Here is a 24,018-nt window from a genome sequence, read left to right on the forward strand (position 1 = left end):
TTCCCTGAGCCCCAGGGCCCCCCCCCCCCCCCGCTTCACCCCCCCCTACGCCCCCCCATTCGGCCCAGCCACTGGGATGCAGGCTGGGTAAGCAGGCAACACCCTTCTCCCCCCCGGGGGCTGGTGCAGAGCTGCTCCTGGGGTTCTCTGGGCTGCCTCCCACCCCCAGCTAGGGTCCCAAGAGGGGCAGCCGCGCCCCCACCCCAGATGTGCCTCGGGACAGACTCCCAGCTCCAGAGCGAGGCCCCAGCTGCTCACCTGCCCCTCAGGCCACCGAAGGCACCGGGAGCGTTCTGACCAGGACAGCTGGGTGCCTGGCAGTGGTGGCTGATGGCCGCCCATCCCGACCTGGGGGCCCGTGGGAAGGATGCCCTGGTTTTGTCCAGATACCCTTTGAAGAGCAGAAGCAGGCTTAGAAGAACTGGAGAGCCAGTCCTGTTGCAGTGGTCCGTCCACCACTCCCGGCTTTACCCGTCACCCGGCCCCCGTGCACCCTAACCTCGTTACGCCTCACGGGCTGAAGCCCCCACGAGCTTCCTTGGTGAGACCCAGGCTCGGCGCAGACAGGAGCCGGGAGAGGATGAGGGGTCAGACTTTATTGGGGAGTAGGAAGGTGGGGTGGGGAGACAGGCCCATCAGAGCGGCTCCTGCTATGAGAAGAGCAGCAGACACCCTCTTCCTGGGTGTGCGAACGGGGCAGCGGTGAGGCGGACGCCCTCAGGGCGGCCACGTGCTCAGACCTGCAGCGACCCAACAGCACTGGCTTCTCACGGCAGGATGCTTGGCACAGCGGCTCCGCCTGGACCTTCTGCAAAGGGCAGGGACTTGGCTCCGGCCCCACACAGCCGAGCAGTCTCAGGAGGTGGACCTGGGGCGGGAGCCTCAGAACAAGGGCCGTCTGTCCTCCATACCCAGACCAGGAGACCAACAGCCCAGGGGACGCGAGGGGATGGGAGGTGGGGGTGGCAGGGGCCTCACACAAACCCCACGACTCCCCTGGGGGGCTCACGAGATGGTTAAAAAAGAAAAGCAACACCCTAAGGGGCAGAATTCTACACACAGAAAAAACCCTAGTTTAGTTTTTCTTTAAAAAGGTGAGAAAACATGATTTGAATGCACAACACGGTTTGTTTTTGCCAGGTGGGTTTCCGTAAGAGGAAAGAGCGCGGGGTTGTGCAAACGCTGGGATGGGCGCCTGCAGACTCATCCTGGTCCTGTGGGGTGGGGGGGTGGGGGGGCGCTCGGACCAGCCTCAGGAGCAGGAGCCCCCCCCTCCCCCCCTCACCTCTCAGCTGGAGTTCCTCTGGCGAACGTTCTTGTCTTTGTCATTCACGTGGTGCCCGCTGCTCTTCCTGGTGACAGAAGGGCCAGACAGCTGCCCCTCACGCCTCCCAGCTCAGCCCAGCGACCCGCCCACCCCCAGCAAGGCAGGGACTTACAGCGGAGCAGAGCCGGCGTCCTCATCTGTGCAGGTGCACAGCCACATGCAAGAGAGAAGGGCGGGCTGTCAGCGGTGGTCGCACCAGGCCACGCACTCGGTGGCCCCATCCCGCGGGGCGCCGCCCTCAGCCTCCCCAACTGCAATGTGGGGGCCAGCCCACCCCAGGACACGCACCCTCACGTGAGCTGTCTGGGGTCTCAGTGTGAGGGGCACCTGGGGGCCCTGCCTGGCCCCCAGCCCCGCCCACGGGCAGGCACCCCAGTGGCCCCATCACACAAGGCCAGGGGCTCACTTGGTGCCACAGCCCTGGGCCCAAAGCAGTCTCCACAGGTGGAGACCAAGCCCATGGAGGAGCACTGACCGCAGAGGATGCCCGCTGGCAGCCCAGTGAGGAAAGAGGGGCAGGTGAGGCCGTAAGGGAAGGGGGCGGGTGCCCCGGGACACGGTGGCCAAGGGGGCTGACCCTCAGGCCCACACTCCCGGACAGCGGCCCCGGCTCACCATCTAGGACCTCGTCCGGCTTCCGCCGCTTCTCGTAGATGAAGATGACGGTGACCAGCACAAGCACCTCGGCCACGATGCCCAGGAAGGGCCAGAGGGCGGCAAAGCGGTTGCGCACGCGCAGCGTGAGGACCGCCTGGCCAGAGCCCTCCGAGCTGGTGCCGTTGCACACGTACTTGCCGGGGTCTGAGCTCAGGTCCAGGTCTGGGACATGCAGCTCCGTCCTGGTCCCCGAGGAGACCACGAAGAACTTGTCCTGGGAGCTGTTAGTGATGGCCTGGTCCCCAGAGTCGGTCACCTTGGACCACAGCCAGTCGGCGACGGGCGGGAAGGAGTCCGACCTGCAGGCCAGCACCACAGTCTCCCCCTCGGTGGCGTGCTCCGACTTCTTCACCGCCTTGACGCTGGGGGGCCCTGACGGGAGGAGGGCGGGCTGGAGCCTGACCCCGGGGCCGGACATGGAGCCGCCCTGCCCGCCTCCACCCCAGCCCCTTGGGCCCGGGGCCCCCAGGAGCCCACCCTTCACTTCCAGGTCGGTGCGGCCCGCATGCTCCGGAAGGAAGATGCAGGAGTACTGGCCCGAGCGGTCGTCCGAGTCCACGCTGCAGGCAGACGCCGTGAGCGGGGTGTGAGCCGAGAAGCTTCTGTCCAAACCCTGCCAGGCGGGGGCGGGGGCGGGGGGGGGTGCCTCCCCGGGGAGGAGGGACCAGGAGGTGCAGGGGCGGCAGGCAGCTTACCCCACACCCACATCCAGGAGCCCTGGGCTTCCAGAGCCGCTCCTCCCCCCAGACAAGGCTCCGCAGTGGCCCTGGTGGTGCTCAGAACCCAGCGAGCCAGGGACCAGGGTCCCCAATGCGCCAGAAGGAGGAACGGGTCTTGGAGGTGGTGAAGTCTGGCAGCCACTGGACCCTCTCTGCATCCCGGGCCTCAGCTGTCTCCAAACCCCCGTCTGAGCCCGACCCCAACTTCTGTCCAGAGCCAGCCCACCGACTACAACCTCCATACTCGCTGACCAGAGGCCCCTGGAGACAAGGCAGGCCCCGCCCTTTGCTGCTGGGGCAGCCTCACTCACTCGTACTCTGTCCTCAGGCCGGGCAGCGCGTCCTCCCTCAGCACCTTGCCCCCCTTCACCCAGCGGTGGCCCACGATCTCGGTGGCGCTGTAATTCAAGGCGCATGTGAGGCGGGTTCTGGAGCCATCATCATCTACGGAAGTCCAGATCGTGCTCCCTGGGCAGCCGAAGAAGAGAGAACAGTGTCGGGGAGAACCCAAGGAGCCTGCCACTTCCCCCAGCCGCAACTCCCCGGAGGGAGAGAAGCCAGGGCTGAACAGCAGCACCGCATGGGGCTCCTGGAAAGCCTTCCCCTCGGGGTCTGGGGCAGGATTCTGCCGGGAACTGTCCTAACTGGCTGGGCCCTGGGCGTGGGAACAGCAGCAGCGCCTACCCCGGTCCCAGAACAAGAGCCAGGGCAGCGACCGCTGGGCCCAGCCCCGCAGCCCCGAAAGGCCTTTCCCGGAAGTTGAAGTCCATCACCGCCCAGGTCGCCACTCCCGCTCTGGGTAGGCGTGCAGGCCCCCTTCCCCACAACCAAGGCAAGGCCACCGGGGTGGGTGGGGCAGGCGTGCTCAGGCCACGGGGGCCAGGGGGCTGCAGCGGCCCCGTCCCGGAGGTGCCTGCTTCTCAGAAGGCCGCATGTGCCACAAACCTCCATACAAATGATAGTCTGTCCTCCTGCCTGGGACGCTGGCGCGACTCCCAGCAGCCCTTCCTCTCAGTTTGCAACCAGGCAAGCCTCCCCATTCATTGCGCGCTTCTCTTGAGGAACCAAAATGTGAAGCCAGTTGGACCCAGACAGGGAGAAGCACGCTGGCGGTACTGGAGCCGGGAGGCTGGGCTTGAGCTGGGGAAGGCTCCGCTCCAGGGACCGGGGGCAGGAGACCCCAGACCTCTGCGCGTTCAGGGAGGGGGCCGGGACGGCAGACCAGAATGAAGACCCCTTTGCTGGGGGTCAGGCCGCACCTCCAGGCGCTGACCTTCAGTGAATGTCCACACCAGAGCCCTATCCCAGGGCTGGGAGCAGGTGTCCCGGGGATACTCCTGTCAAACCACCCGGGAACCCGGGGCAGCTGCCCTTGGGGACAGTGGGGACTTTATAAAGCCGGGTCCAAGGCACAGTGGTGTCTACCAGGAAGCGCCTGTTTCTCCAGAACCGTCGCCCACACCCACGCACCCTAGGCGACCCTTGGAGAAGGCCACGCCCACAGGGCGCCGGCCCAGAGGCCTCTGGCATAAAATCAGGTGAAAGCAGAATCCAGGACTGCACTGGAACGGTTCAGCCAGTAGGAAAGCAGCCAGGCTGCGGGGCCCCAACACCCACCGGGCAGGCCGCCACCCCGGACCCCCGCTCCCTCACTGGGGTCACACGGTGACTTCTGACGGCACAACTGTGTGAGCACAGACAAAGCACATGAAGCCGAGCAGAATGATCCCAGGTCACGACCCCCGGCTGGACTTGGCACCAGGAACCCTCCGGCTGATGCCCGATAATCCAAACCAGAGGCAAGATGTCCTGACAGCAGGAGAAGATGGTGTCTGGCCGCACAGGACAGCAGAGCTTCCTCGGGCTCCCCCGTCCTCACGGACTGCTTAGCCGCTAAGAAAATTAAAGCTCAAATCCCAGGACAGACTTCACAGCTGGGCAGCTTTCTGGAACGACTGCGGGCAGAGCGCACATCTCCTTGGGCGTCTGAGATCCCGCCTGGGCCTGCGTGTTAGGTCCTGGGTGGGCTGGCCACACGCAGGCCCCTGCTCCCCGGCTGCATTTGGGTCCGGAGGACGCCAGCCTCCTTCGGGTGGAAGAGGCGGGACCCAAGGCCAGCCCGTGCACAGAACACGTGCAGGGCCCGGCGGGGCCTCTTCCTGAGCCGCCAGTCCTCACCGCCCTGCCTCTGGCCACCTGCTGGCTCTTCCTTTAAAAGGGGACAGGACGTCTCAGAAGTCTGGGCCAGCAGGGACTGAAGCAAAGGAGGCCCCTCTGCAGCTCCAGGTGCTCCCTGCTCCTGGGGGCACAGCCGCGGCAGTGCCCGCACGTGTGCATGGACACGTAGCTGCAGAGGCACACGCGGCACATGTGTGCGCACCGGCCGTGTAGGAGAGCACACCTGGCTGGCCACAAGGCCCCGGGGACAGGCTGACCTTCACGTCCGCCCACTGGCCACTCAGGCCAGGCAGTTACAGGCAGACAGGGGCGTGAGGCTGGACCTCTGCGTCACTTTCACCAAAGGCCTCCGGAAACCCGCATTTCTCCGTCAAGATTTCCCTAGACTGCAGAACCAGCAGCTCCGTACAGAGCTGGGAGGTGAGTCAGGGTAGCAAAGTGAGGCCAGAGGCGGCGCTTTGCCCAGACAGGGCCTGCCTCTGCACCCTAGAGCCTCGGACAGGGGTGCTCAGGCAGGTCTTACCCAGGCCCCACCCTGCCTCCTGGAGGAGAGAGGAGTGCCCGCAGGACTCCTCCAGGTGGCAGCAGGGCGGGGGGCCTCAGCTCTCAGAGAGGGGCAGAGGTGGGCCCCAACTCCACCCATCCCAGGTGTCTGCAGAGGCCAACGGGCTGGCCAGCCTCGCCCAGGAGAGCCCTCCCTGCCTGAGGCCCCGCAGGCTGACACCCCTGTCCTGGTCAGAGGGACACACGCAGCAAGGGAGCCAGCCCATCCGCCCCAGTGACCTGCCACATGCCGGTCACCCATCCTCAATAGGCCGGGTCACTCCAAGGGGGGTGCTGGGTTGTGGCCCCCAGGGCCACCACAGAGACTGCTGCCACAGGGGACGTAACATCTGTGACACTGACAGGTCACTGGGACAGGGCCATCAGAAAGAATGCCTCAAAATGCTCCTCAGGGGGGCTTCCCTGGTGGCGCAGTGGTTTGCGAGTCCGCCTGCCGATGCAGGGGACACGGGTTCGTGCCCCGGTCCGGGAAGATCCCACATGCCGCGGAGCGGCTGGGCCCGTGAGCCATGGCCGCTGAGCCTGCGCGTCGGAGCCTGTGCTCCGCAACGGGAGGGGCCACAACAGTGAGAGGCCCGCGTACCCCCCCCCAAAAAAAGAAAATGCTCCTCAGGGGGCGGTGACAGAAAAAGGGTGAAAAGCCCACCCTCCAGAACCCCCAGCCACGCCCAGTGCCCAGGAGGCCCAGGGCAGCACCCCAAGAACTCACAGGGGCCCCGGCCATGCACAGGCAGGCCCTCCCAGAGCCCTGGGAACCCGAGAGTGCCTGACCCTCCTTCCCGACCACGTGACTGCAACCCATGTTCTCAAGTAAAGTCACCTTCATCTAAAAACAGCCACCCCTCCTCTGTGCCCACTTGGCAGCCGGGCTGGGTGGGGCGCAGGGCCAGGCAGGCCTCGGGTACACATCCTGGGGGGAGCTCTCGGGACGAGGTGGTGGCCAGGAGAGACCGCCTCTGGGAGGCCAGCCCCGGGCTGCTCACCCCTGTAATCCTGCGGGCCGGGGGCTCCGGCCCCTCACCCGAGGCTCAGAGACGGACCCAGCTAGCAAGCCCGTGCCTGCTCACCAGCCCCGCCTGGACCACAGGGCCCTGCATAGCCTGGAGAGCAGGGCTCTCCCAGCAGGAGGACCATCCTGGGGCCTCAGGCGATGGGGGCCCCCCCACCCCGAAGACACCTGCTCCAGCAGAGTCGCCCGAGGCAGGTTTCTGGAGAGCTGACCTGGCCAGGAAAGGCAGACACTGCCACAAACTCACTCACCCCAGGCAGAAAAAGGACACGTGACCCAGACTTTCAGGTCTTTCCCAGAGTCCCTGGGAAAGGCGGAAAGTGAAAAAGGAGGACAAGGCACAGATACAGCCCCAGGGGGATTCAGACTCTGCGTAAATAAACCAGGACCGCCCACTGCACACACCCACATGGTGTGAGTGTGTAAGAGCGACCCCACAGACAAGGGTGATGGATCGGAGCTGTGCCCCTAGCAGAACACCGAGGGCCATCCTTCCCAGCCGGCTGGCGAGGGCTGCGTCTAGAGGGCTCAAGCTGCCTTGTCCAGAGGGCGGTCAATAAATGGCGGTTTGATTATGAGGCAAAAGAAAGAGGCGAACTGAGATCTAAAAGTAGGTCAGCTGTAAGCCGGTGAAGCTTCTCTAAGGGGCAGCCCCTCCCACGCCCTAGGGCAGCTGCCACCCCCCCAAGAGCCCACCTGCTCCTGCCCCCAAGGTCTGCACTTTGTTCTCTACACGCCGGTCACTATAAATCGTTAACCCAGAACCAAACGGGAAGTCGTGCTCCTTACAGGAAAAAAAATCTCTCTTTCAGGCAAAAGAGAGGCTGCCCTGCTTTCTCCCAGAAAAGCACGCTTTAACCCATTTTGCTGTGAGCATTCTCTAAGCCACGTCTGCCCACCCAACAGGCTGCCCCTCCCGTGAGGAGCTCCGTTTGAGAGTCTGTAGAAACAGTCCCCCCACAGTTCCTGCTCTGAGCCGGGGGGCTCACGGTGACCTTAGCATACCTCCCCTCCCGGCCGGGGCCTCTGTTTCCACCCCTGTAAAAACAGGAGGGTGGGCCAGTCTCCAACTTCTTCTGGGCCCCGAATTCAGACAAAAACGAAGGAAGCAGAGTGTACGCCTTCCCACAAGGGTGGGACTCCAGGGACAAGCGCAGAGCCAGAGCGAGACACGGGACCTAAATCCCGGGAAGGACAATCCCTCCGGCCGGAAAGCCGACCCGGCTCAGGGGCCGTCACGTGCCTGGGTGCCCGCGCCCCCGTGAGGACAAGAGCCCACCTCCCGGATGACAGCCAGGGCCTGGGCGCCCGGGGGCTCCCCTGCGGCCCCCGCCCAAGCATTCCGAGCAGGAAAGTCCCTCCTAAGCTGCCTCGGGCAGGTCGGCTTCAGCTCGGAGTCTCCCTCCCCACCCCCCGGGCTGGGCCTCCCTCCACCGGGCCCCTCTCTCTCCCTCTCGCCCGGGCTGGGGTCTCCCCCGGAGCAGAGGGCGGGTCGCCCCCAGCCAGGCCAGACCACCAGCAGGCTTCGCGCCCCCACCCCAAGGTCCTTACCTGCCCCGAAGCCGCCCTGAGCGCTCAGCAGCACGAGCCCCAGCACCACGAGCCGCACGGCCTCCATGTCCCGCTGTCCCGCCGTCCCCGCGCAACCGCCGCCCGCGGCGCTATAAGAACCGGACAGCCGCCGGGCGCGCGCACGCAGGCGGCGTCGCGGGGTGGGGGGGCGCACGGTGCGCCGGCCACCACCTGCGCACGCGCGCGGACGCACGTACGCACGCGCGGACCCGGCTGACTCGCGCTACGGAAGCTGAATGGGCGGCGCCATGTGACAACCCGGGTGGGCCGCGCGCTGCGGCCAGGGGCGAGGCTACGTTGCTAGGAAACGGGGAGGGGCCTGCGAGACCGGGCGGGGACCAGCTGTCCTTCCTAGTTTGAGTTAAGACCTTAACTTTACGCTCAAAGTGTAAATTTCTCAACTTATGTGTAGTTTGCCATAGTGCAAAAAATTTAAAAAGAATCGAGGGAGAAAAAATAAAAATAAAAAAAGAATCGAGGGAGGCGATGGGGATCCCTGTGAGCAGGTGGGATGTGTGCCCTGGGGTGAGGCTGCCAGATTTAGCAAATAAAAAGAGCTGGACAGCAGTTAAGTTAGAGTTTCAGGCAGAGAATGAGTAATTTCTTAGTGTAAGTGTCCCGTGCAGTGTTTGAACACAGTTTTGCAAGGAAAGTATCACCATTTACCTGATTCAAATGTAACTGGCCGTCCTGTATTTGGCTGGAACACCTACGCTGAGGTCCCCGTGTTTTACAACAAATACTTCTAAAAATGACAAAATACTTTCAATCAAAACCAGGGTATGCAGTCTTTGTGACCTTGGATTAGGCAATGGTATCTTACATATGTCACCAAAAGCACAAAAGCAACAGCAACAAAAAATCAGATAAATTGGAATTCATCAAAAGTAAAAACTTTTGTGCTTCAGAGAAGAAAGTGAAAAGACAACCCAAGGAATGGGAGAAAACACTGGTAAATCATGTATCTGATAAGGGACTTGTATCTAGAATATATAAAGAAAGAACACTTACAACTCAACTTTTTTTATAACTCAAGTTAAAAAAAAAAAATTATTTGGCTCCTGCATGGGGATCTTCGTTGCTGCGTGTAGGATCTTTTTTTTTTAATTGCGGCTTGCTGGATCTTCATTGTCGCATGTGTGCTCTTAGTTGTGGCATGAGGGATCTAGTTCCCTGACCAGGGATGGAACCCGGCCCCCCTGCATTGGGAGCGTACAGTCTTAACCACTGGAACACCAGGGAAGTCCCTTAACTCAACTCTTAAAAAGGACAAATAACCCAATTAAAAAATGGACAAAGGATCTGAAAACACATTTCTCCAAAGAAGACATGCAAATAACATTAGCACATGAGAAGTTGCTCAGGGGAAGGCAGGCAGAAACCACAGGGAGACACCACTTCACACCCACCACCATGGCCCTCATCAGAAGGGCAGAAAATAACAAGATGAGGAAGTGGAACCCTGGGCAGGGCTGGTGAGGAGGTGAAACGGTGCAGCCGCTCCTCAACAGGTTAAACGGAGTGACCACCTGACCCAGCAATGCCAGTCCTAGGTGTGTGCCACAGAGAACTGAAAACTCACGTCCATACAGAAACTTCCACTGTGATGTTCACAGCAGCACAACAGCCAAAAAGTGGAACAGCCCAAATGCCCATCAATGGGTGAATGAATAAAGAAAATGTGGTCCCTCCACACACGGGAACGTCACTCAGCCAGGAAAAGGGGTGAAGCCCTGACCTTGCTACCACGTGGATGGACCCTGAGAACACGATGCTCAGTGAGAGAAGCCAGACACAGAAGGACACACGGTGTGTGATTCCATTGATGGGAAACGTCCAGAACAGGCAGATGCACAGGGACAGACAGTGGGCTCGTGGTTGTCGGGGCTGGGGAGGGGGAGGGGGGGGGACTGCTCATGGCGATGGGGTTGCTTTCTAGGGTGATGAAATGTTCTAAAACTGATTGTCATGCTGAGTGCTCAACTCTGTGAATGTACCAGAACTGTTTACGCTTTCATGGGTGAATGGTATGGTATGTGAATCATCTCAATTAAAAAATGGGGTGATGTCGATCAGGAGGCACCGCTTTAGATGAGGGGCCAGGTGGCCTCTTGGAGGTGACAACATTGGAGGTTACACGTGTATGAGGAGGGGCAGCAGCCCCTGGAGGGCTGAGCTGTGGGTCTGGGAGCAGCTTGTCAGCGGCAGGGGGAGGCAGCTGGAGGAGGAGCCTGGGCAGAGCCGGCAGAGCCCTCGCTGCGAGGCCGGGGATCCTGGAGGAAAAGGCTAGAAGGGTGTGGCAGAGAGGCCAGGACAGAGGCCTCTCCTCCTGCAGACGCACTGGCAGGCTCAGCAAGGCTGCATGGAGCGGGGTCGAGAGGGACGTGCGGGAGGAGGGTGGCAAGCGGGCAGCTGGCCTCAAAGCACCTCCGGGTCTGGGCGGATCTCCGTGCCCCGGTTGGCCCAGAGCCGGGCTGAGGGCGGGACTCGTGGGAAATCGCGGGGCTGCCAGAACACAGTGGTGCCCCCCTGCCCCCTCCCTCCTCAGTTGGGTCCTGGCCGCAGCTGGGTCAGGAGGGTCCCATGTCCCCTTCTGCTTCTAAGAAGAGGCCTTTCAGGATGAGCCCAGGCAAGGGTGGCCGGATTCAGCAAATAAAAACACATGACACCCAGTTACATTTGAATTTCAGATTTGCAAAAGGCACTAATTATTTAGTATAATATATCCCACACACTCTCTGCTATATACTTACACTAAAAACGATCTGTTGTCTGTCTGAAATTCAGATGTCACTGGTTGTCCTGTAGCCCTGTGTTCCACAGGGCACCTCTGACCCCGCCTGTCGAAAGCAGCCGATCCAGTCACCCTTAACTCCCCTCTTCACCCCCCCAACTCTCTGTCCTCGCGTGCACCCCGTGCTCACACCGTGCTCCTTGCCGGCTGTGCATGCGGGCAGGGACACGCACAGCCGGCAAGGCCTGGGCTTGCGGGCGCCCCTAATTGGCCGTGGGAGAGCCAGCATCCTCCCTGGGTCTCCCGCTCTGAGGCCTGCGGGCGCCCTGGGAGCGGTCCAGAGATCCACAAACAGAAGGGCAAGAAAAGCGCTTCCCGGCTCTGCTGTTGGCACAGACAGGCCACCGCTGGCTCTAGCCAGGCAGGACGAAGGAAGAGCCGAACTCCCCTCTGGGGCCTCAGCGCCCTCACCTCCCCCGCGCTTGGCTCCAGCCTTGCTGGCACTGTCCCTGCCCCGAGCCTTTGCCTGGCTGTGCCTGTCACCGGGCACGCCTTCCCGAGTCTCCGACCGGCCCTTCCCACCTGGCCCTGGCTGCCCCCGAGCCGTCCTTTCTCCGGGCCTCATACTCAGGACACCAGCCACTGTCCCGTCTCTGGCTGTGTGCTTTGCTTTCTACCTCTTCCTACGAAACGCTGTGAACGCAAAGATAAGGGGAGAGAAAACAGGAGGGTTTTATTCTCTGTCACACCCATCTGTGCTTTGCTAAAGTGTTCCAACTTAAGGTTTCTGTTTTTAAAAAAATTTATTTACTTATTTATTTATTTTTGGCTGTGTTGGGTCTTTGTTGCTGCCTGCTGGCTTTCTTTAGTTGTGGCGAGCGAGCGAGGGCTACTCTTCCTTGTGGCGCGCGGGCTTCTCATTGTGGTGGCTTCTCTTTGTTGCAGAGCACGGGCTTCGGTAGTTGTGGAGCGCGGGCTCCAGAGCGCAGGCTCAGTAGTTGTGGCTCACCGGCTTACTTGCTCCGTGGCATGTGGGATCTTCCCGGACCAGGGCGCTGGCTCGAACCCATGTGCCCTGCATTGGCAGGCGGATTCTTAACCACTGCGCCACCGGGGAAGTCCCCGGCTTAAGGTTTTCAGTGCATTTTTCTGAAAGGGTGGAGTTTGAAATCCTGCCCTTCCCCAGGTGGTGACTGGTGGTGAGGGTGTGGATTTTATGCTGAGGAGCCCTGGGGAGGGATCCAAACGAGGGAGGGTCTTAGTCTTCTATCTTCCGTGTGTTGTAGACAGGTCCGGGGCTGTGGGGAGAGGGTCCTGGGCAGGGAAGGCGTGGGACTGGGGGGACAGGATGGTGCAGTGGTTGCTTCCAGACCTGAGAATGGGGCCTTCCTTATTTGGAAAAAACGTCTTTGCAGATGTAACTAAATTAAGGGTCTTGACATGAGCTCATCCTGGATGAGGATGGCCCTGAATCCAATGACCTTATAAGAGACAGACACAGGGACTTCCCTGGTGGTACAGTGGTAGAGACTCCGCCTTCCAATGCAGGGGGTGTGGGTTTGATCCCTGGTCGGGGCACTAAGATCCCACATGCCTCCGGGCCAAAAAACCAAAACGTAAAACAGAAGCAATATTGTAACAAATTCAATAAAGACTTTAAAAATGGTCCATATCAAAAAAAAAAATCTTTAAAAAATAAAAATAAAATAAAAAATCGGAGACAGAGGATGGGGTGATGGGACCACAGACCCAGGACACCAAGGACCGTGGGCCACACCAGGAGCTGGGAGGGGCGGGAAGGACCCCCTGCCCACGGAGTGAGCACAGCCCTGCCTACACCCCGTCTCAGACTTGTGGCCTTCAGAACCGTGAGAACATAATTTCTGCTATGTAAGCAGCCCAGCTTGTGGCGCTCTGCTGCAGCGGCCCCAGGAGATGGTACAGAGGGTCGGGTGGTCGGTTCCTTTAGCTCTGGGGTTGACTGACGTGGTGGCCGGTGGTGGTAGGGTGGTCAGGGCGGACGCCAAGCTGGGAGCCAGGGAGGCTCCCTGCAGGCGGGGGGCCGGGACTCACCCGCCAGTCCAGCTCCTGCTTCAAGGGCAGACACGCCCGGAAGGGATTTACAGAAGCAGCTGCCCTCTGACCTTCTTTGGCTTCTCCTTCTTAACTACTGCCCTCCCTGGAAAAGTGACAGGCGGCTCCCCCAGATGAACGTGGCCGGGGGCTGGTGATCTCTCCTAGCGAACAAGTCCGATAGGTAAAAACAGGACAAAACAAAACATAACAAAGCATCTGAAAGTGAGAGCTAATCCAGCCTCTCCTCAGCCTCCCCCGCTGAGATGGCAGAGAATTCAAGAGGTTCTTTCCCTGCACAGTTGTGATGCACAGTGTCCTGAACACCTGGGGCGCTGCTGTCAACGGAAACCCTCCCTGGGCCTCGTGGGGGTTGAGCTTTAAGGTGTCCTGGCGTTTCAAGGTTTCCTCATCCTGTTGCTGATGTCTTTGTCCTGGTGGAACAAGGGGAGGGTTCTTTGTTTCTCAACAGTTTATTTTGAGAAGTCCTCAAACCTACAGAGGCACCCTGGGGACAGCAGCCCCCTGCACCTGGATTCTCGGCCAGGGGCCTTGGCCACGTTTGTGCCCCAACCCCTTCCTCTGTCTCTGTCTCTCTCTGTCTCTGTCCCTCTCTTTCTGTCTCTCCATCTCTGTCTCTGTGTTTCCCTCTCACATTTTCCAGAACCATTTGCGTGTGAGGACACCACCGCCTTCACGCTAAGATGCGACACGAAGGCTGGGATCCGAAGACCCATCTGAGGTCTCCCTGTAGATCAATGTTGGATCTTCCCTGAGGTCCAGTCTCCCTGAAGGCCCCAACCTCAGCCCTTATGGCAAGTTTTTCCCAGGCCCTGGGGACACTGCATTGAGCCGTCCTGTTGCTTTCCTGGCCCTTATTCCAGGACACAACACAGTTGCTCTGAGCGGCCAGGTGTAGGGTTGGTTTTGGGAAACGCATTCCCTGCAGGGTCCCTCTCCCACCATCCCCCAACTCCCAGCGGGCCAGCTGAAACCGGCAGAGACCAGAGCCCCCGCCCAGCCCTGCCACTCGGTCGTGCCCTTTGACCCCCTGTGGCGGTGCCCTGGTGCCCCGAGTCCCCCAGCATGTCCTGCTGTCAGTGCCTCACTCTGTCCCTTTAAGGCTCTCAGGGTCCTGCTCACCTGGGCGTGGGGTGGGGCTCAGCTGGGCGGGAGGCGACAGCTGTGGACGCAGATAAGCTTCCCCCTCCAGGGCCTCAGGCCTCCACTGATCTCCGTCCAGCTGGAGCCACCCCAGGTCCCTGCCGCCGGCCCTCCCCCCTCCCAATCAGGGACTTACTGGAGGATGGCACAGATCCCTGAAAACTGCAACGTCCGGTGGCCCTGCTGGCGGTGTGATGCCGAAATCCTTCCGCAGCTGAACTGCGGGAAGGCGGCGGCCAGAGGGCAGCCGTGCACCCACAGCAGCCAAGGGCGCCGGGACAGCCCATGTGTCCCTCGACGGATAAATGGACAAATGCCATGTGGTCTCTCCACACATGGGAACGTCACTCAGCCTGAAAAGGAGAGAAGCCCTGACACTCGCCGCCACGTGGACGGACCTTGAGAACAGGATGCTCAGTGAGAGAAGCCAGACACAGAAGGACACACAGGGTGTGACTCCATTGACGGGAAATGTCCAGAACAGGCAGGGAATGTGCAAAGTGCCAACCGTGCCAGCTCTGGAGGTGGGGCATACCGCCGCTCTCTGCAGGGTCTTCAGCTTTTCTGCAGGCTGGAAGATGCACACAGGAACAGCTGGGGTGCGTCCGGTGGGGTCAGATGCTCAGCCCTCTCCCTTTGCTGGGAGAGCAGTGAGTGCGGCGCTGGCTTTGTGAGGCCCCAGACCTCCAGAGACAAGCCTAGGTCCCTCCATCGGGGCTCCCCAACCCCACCTGCTGCCATGGGGGGGCTCACCGTCTGTGGGGCATCCCGGGCACCATGGGGTGTGGAGCGGCCTCCCCGGCCCCATGTTCTCAACGCTGGAGCCCCCAAGTCCTAGGGACCACAGACATCCCCAGTTGTGGCCCCGTGTCCCCTGGGACAGAATTGCCCCAGGTGAGACCCCCTGGTCTACAAGAGCGTGGAAATGTGAGCGGGGTGCTCGATGGAACACCCCATGGGAATGGTGTGGGTGGCCAGGCGGGAGGACTGTCACACTTGAGGGAAGGACCCGGACACAGAGCAGTATCCTCGGGGACGCACAGGCAGGCAGGACCCATCTCGGGGATGGGAACCCAGAGGTGGGAACCTTGCTGGGGAGGAGGCTTGGGGGGCTCCTGCTCTGTCTGTCGACCTAGGCGCTGGTTACACAGGGGTGTTTGCCTGGGGTGTTTGTCAAGCACCCAGCAGTCCTCCAATGCCCAGAGGACGCCATCCTGAAGGTTTAACTCAGTTCTGACCCTCTCTGCCCAGAGTCGGTCAGACCCCCAGGTTACAGGCCAGCGCCACAGGTCTGCCCCCACCCCACACACCCATCCCAAGTCCACCATGTCCCCTGAGCTTCTGACTGACCAGCTATTGGGGTTCCTGCCACCCATCTCCTCGGGTCTGATTAACTTGCTAGAGCAAACAAATGGGACCTGATTAAACTTAAAAGCTTTTGCACAACAAAGGAAACCATCAACAAAATGAAAAGACAGCCCACAGAATAGGAGAAAATATGTGCAAACGAAGCGACCCACAAGGGATTAATCTCCAAAATATACAATCAGCTCATGTGGCTCAATATAAAAAAAACAAACAACCCAATCGAAAAGTGGGCAGAAGACCTAAATAGACATCTCTCCAAAGAAGACATACAGATGGCCAACAAGCACATGAAAAGATGCTCAACATTGCTAATTATTAGAGAAATGCAAATCAAAACTACAGTGAGGTATCACCTCACACCAGTCAGAATGGCCATCATCAAAAAGTCTATAAATAGTAAATGCTGGAGAGGGTGTGGAGAGAAAGGAACCCTCTTGCACTGCTGGTGGGAATGTAAATTGGTGCAGCCACTATGGAGAACACTATGGAGGTTCCTTAAAAAACTAAAAATAGGGCTTCCCTATTTTTAGGGAAACTAAAAATAGGGCTTCCCTAAATCGGCAGGTTGAGAGTCCGCCTGCCGATGCAGGGGACGCGGGTTCGTGCCCCGGTCCGGGAGGATCCCACGTGCCGCGGAGCGGCTGGGCCCGTGAGCCATGGCCGCTGAGCCTGCGCGTCCGGAGCCTGTGCTCCGCAGTGGGAGAGGCCACGACAGTGAGAGGCCCGCGTACCGCAAAAAAAAAAAAAACTGTTCTAAAAAATAAAGTCTATTTAAAAAAAAAAAAGATAAGGAAGCTTTAGCAGTTTGGAAAAGAAAAGAGAGAGGGAGAGAGAAGGTGGGTGGTCTCCGTCCTCCTCCTCTTTTTCATCCTTCCTTCTCTCTGGCTCTGGAATAAAGATGGCAAGGGTTTCCTAAAGCATCTTAACACTTTGCAGGAGGCCTGGAACTCGGTCTGTGCTCAGCAGACAAGAAATTCTGCTGCCATCACCAAAGGGGAAAAGCCCTTGCCTTCTGATGGGCAAACTCCACTTCTGGGCCCATAGCCCAGACAAGCGGATACGGGCAGCGGGTGGGGGCCGGGAGCTGCTCCCTGGCCTGGGTTGAGGCAGTGCCGGGCTGGCTGCCTGAGCAGTGGCCTTTCCTGCTTAGAAAACCCTCAGATGAGGACGGAAGGCACCAGAGGCAGTTACTTCCTGGGAAAAAGGTTATCGATGGATGACGTGGGGCACTTTTTTCCCTTGGCGGGTTTTGTCCTTTTAACTTCTCGCCCATGTGCTGTAGTCACTATGCAAAAGCTCCATTCAAGACAAGCCTGTGAGGGGCTGAGCGATCTCCTGGGGTCAGGGATGTGAATGCTGCAGGGCTTGTGTTGTTCATATCTGTCCTTGCTGTCAGAGCAGCAAATCCTTGAGTGAGATTTGTGCATTCCGCCGTGTAGGAGGGAGAGACAGGGCACTAAATAAGCCCTGCAATCCTGGCCGTGTCCCCACAGGGCAGTGTCTGTCTGCTGTGAGATGCGACAAAGCCAGACGGATGGACGGACGGACAGTGGACCAAGAAGCAGGCACATCACCTGCTCCTGGCAGAGCCTGCATGGTGGGCACCTAGGTGTTCAGTGTGCAGTTATTTCAACGTGGCTGTGTGTTTGAGGTTTTCATAGTAAAAGTAAAAGATTCTGCTGGAAAACAGCAGTTCCACACACCGTTCAACAGAAAGCCACCACATGGCCCAGCAAGCTCTCCCTCATCAGTGCAGGCCCGGGAGAACTGAAAACACACATCCACACATGCGCCTGTGCACCCATGGCCACAGCAGCCAGGGTGGAAACAGCCCAGGTGTCCACGGACAGGTGAGCAGATACACACACATGTCCCTCCACACCCAGGAACGTCACTCAGTAGCCCCGACACTCGCTACAACGTGGACAGACCTTGAGAACACAATGCTCCGTGAGAGAAGCCAGATATGGACACACAGGGTGTGATTCCATTGATGGGAAACGTCCAGAACAGGCAGATCCACAGACACAGGGAGTGGATTCCTGGTTGTCAGGGGCTGGGGGAGGGGACGGGGTTGCTTTTGGGGTGATGGAATGTTCTGGAACTGGACAGAGGGGCTGGTTGCACAACCCTAGGAATGTACCGAAAACCACTGCATTACACACTTTTCAAAAGGGTGAATTGTATGGCGTGTGAATTATATCTCAATAAAGGCGGTACCAAAATAAAAGAGAGGGGAAAGAAGATCCCTGGCTGCTTTCTCAGTGTCTCCCTCTGGCTCCCCAGTGCCCAGCCCACCCCCTGCCAGAGGGAATCTGGCTTCCGGAACCCAGTGGCCAGCGCTGCCCCCTGCCAGGCGCCCTTGGGGCCCTCACCAGCTGCTGGGCCGCCTGGGAAGCCTCAAACCTGCAACCTCTGTTTTGTAAATGGGGAACCCTCATTCCCCCCGCCCCCCCCCCAGCCCCGCATGAGGCAGAATCCAGGCCAGCTCATGCCATTTCCTTATTACAGTTTATTGGTCTCCTGACACGTGCAGGCCCCCGGCCGCCCCTCCCTGCAATCCTGCTGGCGCACAGAAGGGGAGTCGGGCCACCTCTGGAGGGTCGGGTTAGGGAGGTGGGTCGCTAGTGGCCGATGACCTTCTTGATCCAGGACCTATAGGGGGCCACGGCGGTGGCCACGGGGGGTTTGAAGATGTCGGTGCAGACCTTAGAGCTGAAGGACAGGATTCCAGCCACTTGGCCTCTGCTGCACATCACGGGTCCTCCCGAGTCCCCCTGCCGAGGCAACAGAGCACCGGTCACCTTGCTGCCCACTGCAGGAGGTGGGGGGCGGGAGGCTGATTCCAGGGCAGAGACCCCTGCCCCCCTCTCCCTGCACCCTCCTTCCCCCCACCTCCTTCTTTCCCTCCTCCCTTCCTTTCCTTTCAACTCTCTTTGCTCCTCCTTCCCACCGCAGGGCCTTTGCACACGCTCTATCTATGCCCTGATCTTCCTGGGTGCTGGAGTTCAAACCCCAGCTCTGCTGCTGGCTATGTGACCATGGGCAACCTCTCTGTGCCTCAGTTTCTGCACTTGAGAAATGGGCTGACGCTCGTGCCAACCTTCAGGACCCCCAGGGAATGGAGGGGGCAGGGCCCGGGGAGAGTTGGGGCTTGCCTGGGTGCCCAGCTGCTGGCCGATGAGGCCCCCCCACCCCAGCGCCCTCACCTTGCAGGGGGCCTGGTTCTTGGAGTGGGCTGCCAGGCAGATCATGCGGGGGCTGATGCCACCGTGCCAAAACCGACTGTTGTTGCACATCTTGGCATCCAGCACATGCATATCCAGCTCCTGCAGTGCCTTGGTCAGCTGCCCACCCTGGTGGGTCACACCCCAGCCGGCCACGCTGCACCGCGCTCCTGCGGCCACTGCCTGGCGTCCTCGTGGCAAGGCCAGGGGCCGGATGGTCTTGCTGGGTTTCACCTTCCCATCCAGCTACAGGGAACAGAAAGGGGCAGGTGAGTGCAGGAGGGGACCCTTGGTCGGGGGGGACCTTGGGGGAGGGGAACACTGGGGGGGGCGATGAGGGAGGGGATCCTGGGGGAGGGACAGTGGGGAGGGGACCCTGGGGGAAGGGAACACCACACCGAGGGAGGGGACCTGGAACTACCATTTCTCCCACTGGCAGCACCTTAAGCAGCGCGAGGTCGTTCTTCCCGAAAACCACTGCATTACACACTTTTCAAAAGGGTGAATTGTATGGCGTGTGAATTATATCTCAATAAAGGCGGTACCAAAATAAAAGAGAGGGGAAAGAAGATCCCTGGCTGCTTTCTCAGTGTCTCCCTCTGGCTCCCCAGTGCCCAGCCCACCCCCTGCCAGAGGGAATCTGGCTTCCGGAACCCAGTGGCCAGCGCTGCCCCCTGCCAGGCGCCCTTGGGGCCCTCACCAGCTGCTGGGCCGCCTGGGAAGCCTCAAACCTGCAACCTCTGTTTTGTAAATGGGGAACCCTCATTCCCCCCGCCCCCCCCCCAGCCCCGCATGAGGCAGAATCCAGGCCAGCTCATGCCATTTCCTTATTACAGTTTATTGGTCTCCTGACACGTGCAGGCCCCCGGCCGCCCCTCCCTGCAATCCTGCTGGCGCACAGAAGGGGAGTCGGGCCACCTCTGGAGGGTCGGGTTAGGGAGGTGGGTCGCTAGTGGCCGATGACCTTCTTGATCCAGGACCTATAGGGGGCCACGGCGGTGGCCACGGGGGGTTTGAAGATGTCGGTGCAGACCTTAGAGCTGAAGGACAGGATTCCAGCCACTTGGCCTCTGCTGCACATCACGGGTCCTCCCGAGTCCCCCTGCCGAGGCAACAGAGCACCGGTCACCTTGCTGCCCACTGCAGGAGGTGGGGGGCGGGAGGCTGATTCCAGGGCAGAGACCCCTGCCCCCCTCTCCCTGCACCCTCCTTCCCCCCACCTCCTTCTTTCCCTCCTCCCTTCCTTTCCTTTCAACTCTCTTTGCTCCTCCTTCCCACCGCAGGGCCTTTGCACACGCTCTATCTATGCCCTGATCTTCCTGGGTGCTGGAGTTCAAACCCCAGCTCTGCTGCTGGCTATGTGACCATGGGCAACCTCTCTGTGCCTCAGTTTCTGCACTTGAGAAATGGGCTGACGCTCGTGCCAACCTTCAGGACCCCCAGGGAATGGAGGGGGCAGGGCCCGGGGAGAGTTGGGGCTTGCCTGGGTGCCCAGCTGCTGGCCGATGAGGCCCCCCCACCCCAGCGCCCTCACCTTGCAGGGGGCCTGGTTCTTGGAGTGGGCTGCCAGGCAGATCATGCGGGGGCTGATGCCACCGTGCCAAAACCGACTGTTGTTGCACATCTTGGCATCCAGCACATGCATATCCAGCTCCTGCAGTGCCTTGGTCAGCTGCCCACCCTGGTGGGTCACACCCCAGCCGGCCACGCTGCACCGCGCTCCTGCGGCCACTGCCTGGCGTCCTCGTGGCAAGGCCAGGGGCCGGATGGTCTTGCTGGGTTTCACCTTCCCATCCAGCTACAGGGAACAGAAAGGGGCAGGTGAGTGCAGGAGGGGACCCTTGGTCGGGGGGGACCTTGGGGGAGGGGAACACTGGGGGGGGCGATGAGGGAGGGGATCCTGGGGGAGGGACAGTGGGGAGGGGACCCTGGGGGAAGGGAACACCACACCGAGGGAGGGGACCTGGAACTACCATTTCTCCCACTGGCAGCACCTTAAGCAGCGCGAGGTCGTTCTTCAGATGGGGGGCTGGCTTGTATTCGGGGTGCAGGACCACCTCCCTGATATGGCAGGTAAGGCCAGGGTCTCTGAGCACGTGGAGCCCCAGCACCAGCCTCAGCAGCTGTGTCCTGGGGGCACAAGATCAGGGTGTGGGCGGCAGCCCTACAGCCTCAGGGGCACTTGGTGTCCCGCACCCCCTCCCCCAGCCTCTCTGGGCGGTCCTTCCCCTGCTACTGCTCAGTCCTTTCTTCTCCCCACCTCCTCCAGTAAGCCTTCCCTGCTCCCACCCCTCCCCAGACTCGGCCGGCCAGGGCCTTGTGCTGTGTGTGTCTTAAAAATGCTGACCCTCCCTGCCCCCACCACCAGCCTGGGGCTCCAGACAGCGCTTATGTTATGCCTCAACATCAGTGATTTGTTCAGAGGCTGGCAGTGACCTAGCTGGGCCCATCGGTACCTATCCTCATAAACTTGCCCAGACTGGAGAGAAAGAAGCTCTTTTTACAGGACTTAAGGGGGCCCATCCTTGCCACCACGGGAGGGAGCCTGCCTGATAATGTGGCCAGGGGGCAAGACAGCAGAGTTGAGACACAGGCAAGCTTTTGAGCGCCTCATGGGAGCACCTGGACCAAGCCATGCCTGAAGGCCGCCTCCTCTTGGCGTTTTCAGTTACGTGAACCGACAGATCCCTTTTGGTTATTTCACCCAGTTTGATCTGTGGTCTTTGTTACTGGCCAGACCAGAGATAGGGCAGCTCTGGGATGGATTTATCTGGTGGCTTCACAATGGCATCAGGGACCCGGGTTCCTCTCTGTGTAGACCCTGCCGCCCTCATAGACCAGCTCTGTCCACATGGCCACAGGTGGGAGATATACTCCTGGGTGTCACAAGGGGCCTGACTCTGTCCACTTGGAAGGTGCTTTGTTGTAGCAGATAAACCATCCCCAGGAATCCTCATGGCCTAATGTCACATACGCACGCCTAAGGTCAATGTCACATACGCACGCCTCAGCAATCACTGCAGAGGGCAAGGGGACCCCCCTACAATGCTATAATTGGCTTAAATCTCTCAGGTGAGAGTGGGGATGACAGCATAGATTTGGGGACACCTGGGGGGATGGGGGTGGGGCAGGGCAGGGTCACTCACGGATGGGTCAGGCAGTGGGCAGCTGTCAACACCCACTGCCGGTGCACGAGGACCCCCCCACACAGGTGGGAGCCGGATTTCTGCAGCGAGACCATGTATGGGTGTGAGTTGGGGGCAGCCTCTCGACCCCCAATGATGTGGGTCTCAAACGTGTTGCCTCCTGGGGATGGGGAGAGAAAAAGCCAGGTTAGGGTTGGCTGCCCCACCCCTGCCATGACCCTGCAACTCCAGCTCTGCAGCCCTGGATGGAATGTTCTGGAATTAGACTGTGGGGTTGGTTGCACAGCTCTGAATGCGCTGAAATTCTCTGAATTGTATCCTTTAAATGGGCAAATTGTACAGTATGTGAATGACATCTCAATAAAGCTGCTATAAAAATTGTTCTAAAACCAATCATGAATTAAAAGGATAAAAAGTGCTCTAACGTGAATCAGCTCAAAATCTTCCTGGGATTCCCCATCATGCTTTAAACATCTAAACTCCTCAAGACCCACGAGACACACATCAGCTGACCCTGCTTCCTTCACACTCGCCTCACCCACTCCAGCACTTGGGTCTCCCTGCTGTTCCTCCAGGGCACTGCCCTTGTTCCCACCTCAGGGCCTTTGCATGTACTGTTCTGGAAGCCTGGGGTGCACTTCCCCCAGACATTCCCAAGTCTGGCTGTCTCACTGGTATCGGCTCAAAAGTCTTTTCCTCAGAGACCTCTTCCTCTTACTTAGCTCTGTTCTCTTCCAAGCACTCACCCCATCCTGGTGTTGTATCCCACACACTTGCTCATTGCCTGTCTGTTCCCACTAGCCTATGAGTGATGCAAGGACAGGCTCTGTGCCAGTCTTGTTTACAACAGGTCTAATACAATATATGGTCAGCAAATAAGGAAGGAAGCATGAGTGGATGGATAGATGCATAATGGATGGATGATGGGTGATGGGTGATGGATGGATGGATGGATGATGAATGATGGATGATGGATGGATAGAACGAAGGAAGGAAAGAAGGGAGGGAGAAAGGATAGGGGTGGATGGTTGGGTTCCTATCCTGCTGGGTCACCAACTGATCACAGAACTACTGTCATCCAGCCAGGCCAGAAGAGTGGGATGCCCACCACCGCCGTCCTTCCATCTCACGCCTCCAGGTGCCCGTTCTGGCTGAGCATTCATGATTTGGGAAGTCAGGTAGCCGGGGATCAAATTCCAGCTCCGTCACTCCCTGCTGGGCAACCCAAGCTAGGCTGCCTCACTCTCTGGGCTGTGGTCTCCTGCCCCTGCAAGCTGGAGCTGTGTATAAACATACGTAGCACACCCTGCCTCCTGCGTGCTGCTGGGGGGCAAGCAGCCTGCATCTGCCCCACATCCTATGAATGCAGCTCGAGGCTGAGGTGTGAGGAGTACGCTCTACCCTCAGAGTCCCAAAGTCTCCCCTCAAGACAACTACAAGGGGAAATGCGTGATTTCACTTTGGAGAAGCCCGGCCAACCTCAGCTTCTCCAAGCGTCGAGGGGATCCACCAGGACAGGGCGAACACAGCCCCCCTCCGTGGTTCCTGTGGAAACTGCACCACCGGAGCCCAGTCTGGGGACGCAGCTGACAGGCCCGCAGTGGCCAGAGGACCCGGGGGACATAGAGACACTTCCAGAGCGCAGGGACCGAGGACAGCAGGACGACACAGTGATCCACAGAGGACCCCGTGGCGACAGTTGGAATATGGTCTGTAGGTGAGCGGATAGGAAGGATGCTGAGAATCTACCAGTCACATAAGGGGCTGTCTTTGTTCTCAGAAGACTCACTGGAGCGCTTAGGGGTGAGGGGCAGCACGTCTGCAGCCCACTCTCAAAGGGCTCAGAAAAAGAATGATAAACATACCTATTTATATTTTACACACACACCCAGGGTCGGGATGTGAGCGGAGGAGGGGATGCTAAAGCAACTGAAGCCAAACGTTTACGACTGAGGAATTTAGGGAAGAGAAGACGGAAGTTATCTGCACGGCTCCCTTGACTTGTCCGTAAGAGCAGAATTAAGTCAAAAGGAAAAGAATGTAAAATATCTGTCCTGATGGGGCCTCTCCTCGGCCCCAAGGCCTCGCCTCGCCTCGCCCTCAGGCTTCACTTAGAAGAAGTCCTAACAGCTGCTGTAGATAAAACTCACAGACCCTCAATCCACCTGCTAAACTTTCGGAGCCTCCACTGCACTGAGCTGTGAGATGATCTCTTCAGGAAGGGATCCTGTGCCCTTAGCAGCCCTCTTCACACTTTTTTTTTTTTTTTTTTTTTTTTTT

The 24,018-nt window shown here is 59.5% G+C and overlaps 3 protein-coding genes across 4 annotated transcripts in view; all 3 read right to left on the reverse strand.

Annotated features, from left to right (window-relative positions):
* Positions 1-1,193: 1,193 nt before the first annotated feature.
* On the reverse strand, positions 1,194-8,124 carry BSG (basigin (Ok blood group)). 2 transcript variants are annotated; one of them, XM_007460422.1, is made up of 7 exons: positions 8,006-8,085; positions 3,015-3,171; positions 2,462-2,544; positions 1,943-2,356; positions 1,440-1,464; positions 1,286-1,352; positions 1,194-1,214 (listed from the first exon to the last, which is right to left on the reverse strand). In XM_007460422.1, exons 1-6 carry the CDS (start codon positions 8,070-8,072, stop codon positions 1,289-1,291), a joined length of 810 nt encoding a protein of 269 aa, XP_007460484.1. In that variant the 5' UTR covers positions 8,073-8,085; the 3' UTR covers positions 1,194-1,214; positions 1,286-1,288. The 2 variants fall into 2 exon arrangements, with proteins under 2 accessions (XP_007460484.1, XP_007460483.1); XM_007460421.1 differs by lacking the exon at positions 1,194-1,214 and having other exon boundaries at positions 1,285-1,352; positions 8,006-8,124.
* Positions 8,125-17,989: 9,865 nt separating this feature from the next.
* On the reverse strand, positions 17,990-19,358 carry LOC103088028 (granzyme M-like). Its single transcript, XM_007460452.1, has 4 exons — positions 19,293-19,358; positions 19,035-19,055; positions 18,575-18,838; positions 17,990-18,142 (listed from the first exon to the last, which is right to left on the reverse strand). The coding sequence occupies exons 1-4, from the start codon at positions 19,356-19,358 to the stop codon at positions 17,990-17,992; spliced, it is 504 nt and encodes a 167-aa protein (XP_007460514.1).
* Positions 19,359-19,541: 183 nt separating this feature from the next.
* Positions 19,542-24,018, reverse strand: part of LOC103078393 (granzyme M-like) — a 5,545-nt gene continuing 1,068 nt past the window's right edge. Inside the window, exons 2-5 of the mRNA XM_007460423.1 lie at positions 21,739-21,898; positions 20,587-20,722; positions 20,127-20,390; positions 19,542-19,694 (exon numbers count right to left, since the gene is read on the reverse strand). Coding sequence (XP_007460485.1) covers positions 19,542-19,694; positions 20,127-20,390; positions 20,587-20,722; positions 21,739-21,898 — 713 coding nt within the window. The remainder of the gene's footprint in view (positions 19,695-20,126; positions 20,391-20,586; positions 20,723-21,738; positions 21,899-24,018) is intronic.

This window comes from Lipotes vexillifer, unplaced genomic scaffold (genome assembly GCF_000442215.2).
Source record: "Lipotes vexillifer unplaced genomic scaffold, Lipotes_vexillifer_v1.1 scaffold225, whole genome shotgun sequence".
NCBI lineage: Eukaryota > Metazoa > Chordata > Mammalia > Artiodactyla > Lipotidae > Lipotes > Lipotes vexillifer.

Excerpts from the sequence above, each read along its gene's own strand:
- BSG (XM_007460422.1), bottom strand. The coding sequence starts at position 8,072 with ATGGAGGCCGTGCGGCTCGTGGTGCTGGGGCTCGTGCTGCTGAGCGCT. Across the intron at positions 2,357-2,461 it reads CACCGACCTGGAAGTGAAGG|GGCCCCCCAGCGTCAAGGCG; the intron begins GTGGGCTCCTGG and ends TCCTCCCGTCAG. Across the intron at positions 1,465-1,942 it reads GCCGGACGAGGTCCTAGATG|ATGAGGACGCCGGCTCTGCT; the intron begins GTGAGCCGGGGC and ends GCACCTGCACAG.
- LOC103088028 (XM_007460452.1), bottom strand. The coding sequence starts at position 19,358 with ATGAGGGTTCCCCATTTACAAAACAGAGGTTGCAGGTTTGAGGCTTCC. Across the intron at positions 18,839-19,034 it reads ACGACCTCGCGCTGCTTAAG|CTGGATGGGAAGGTGAAACC; the intron begins GTGCTGCCAGTG and ends TGTTCCCTGTAG. Across the intron at positions 18,143-18,574 it reads AGAACCAGGCCCCCTGCAAG|GGGGACTCGGGAGGACCCGT; the intron begins GTGAGGGCGCTG and ends TTGCCTCGGCAG.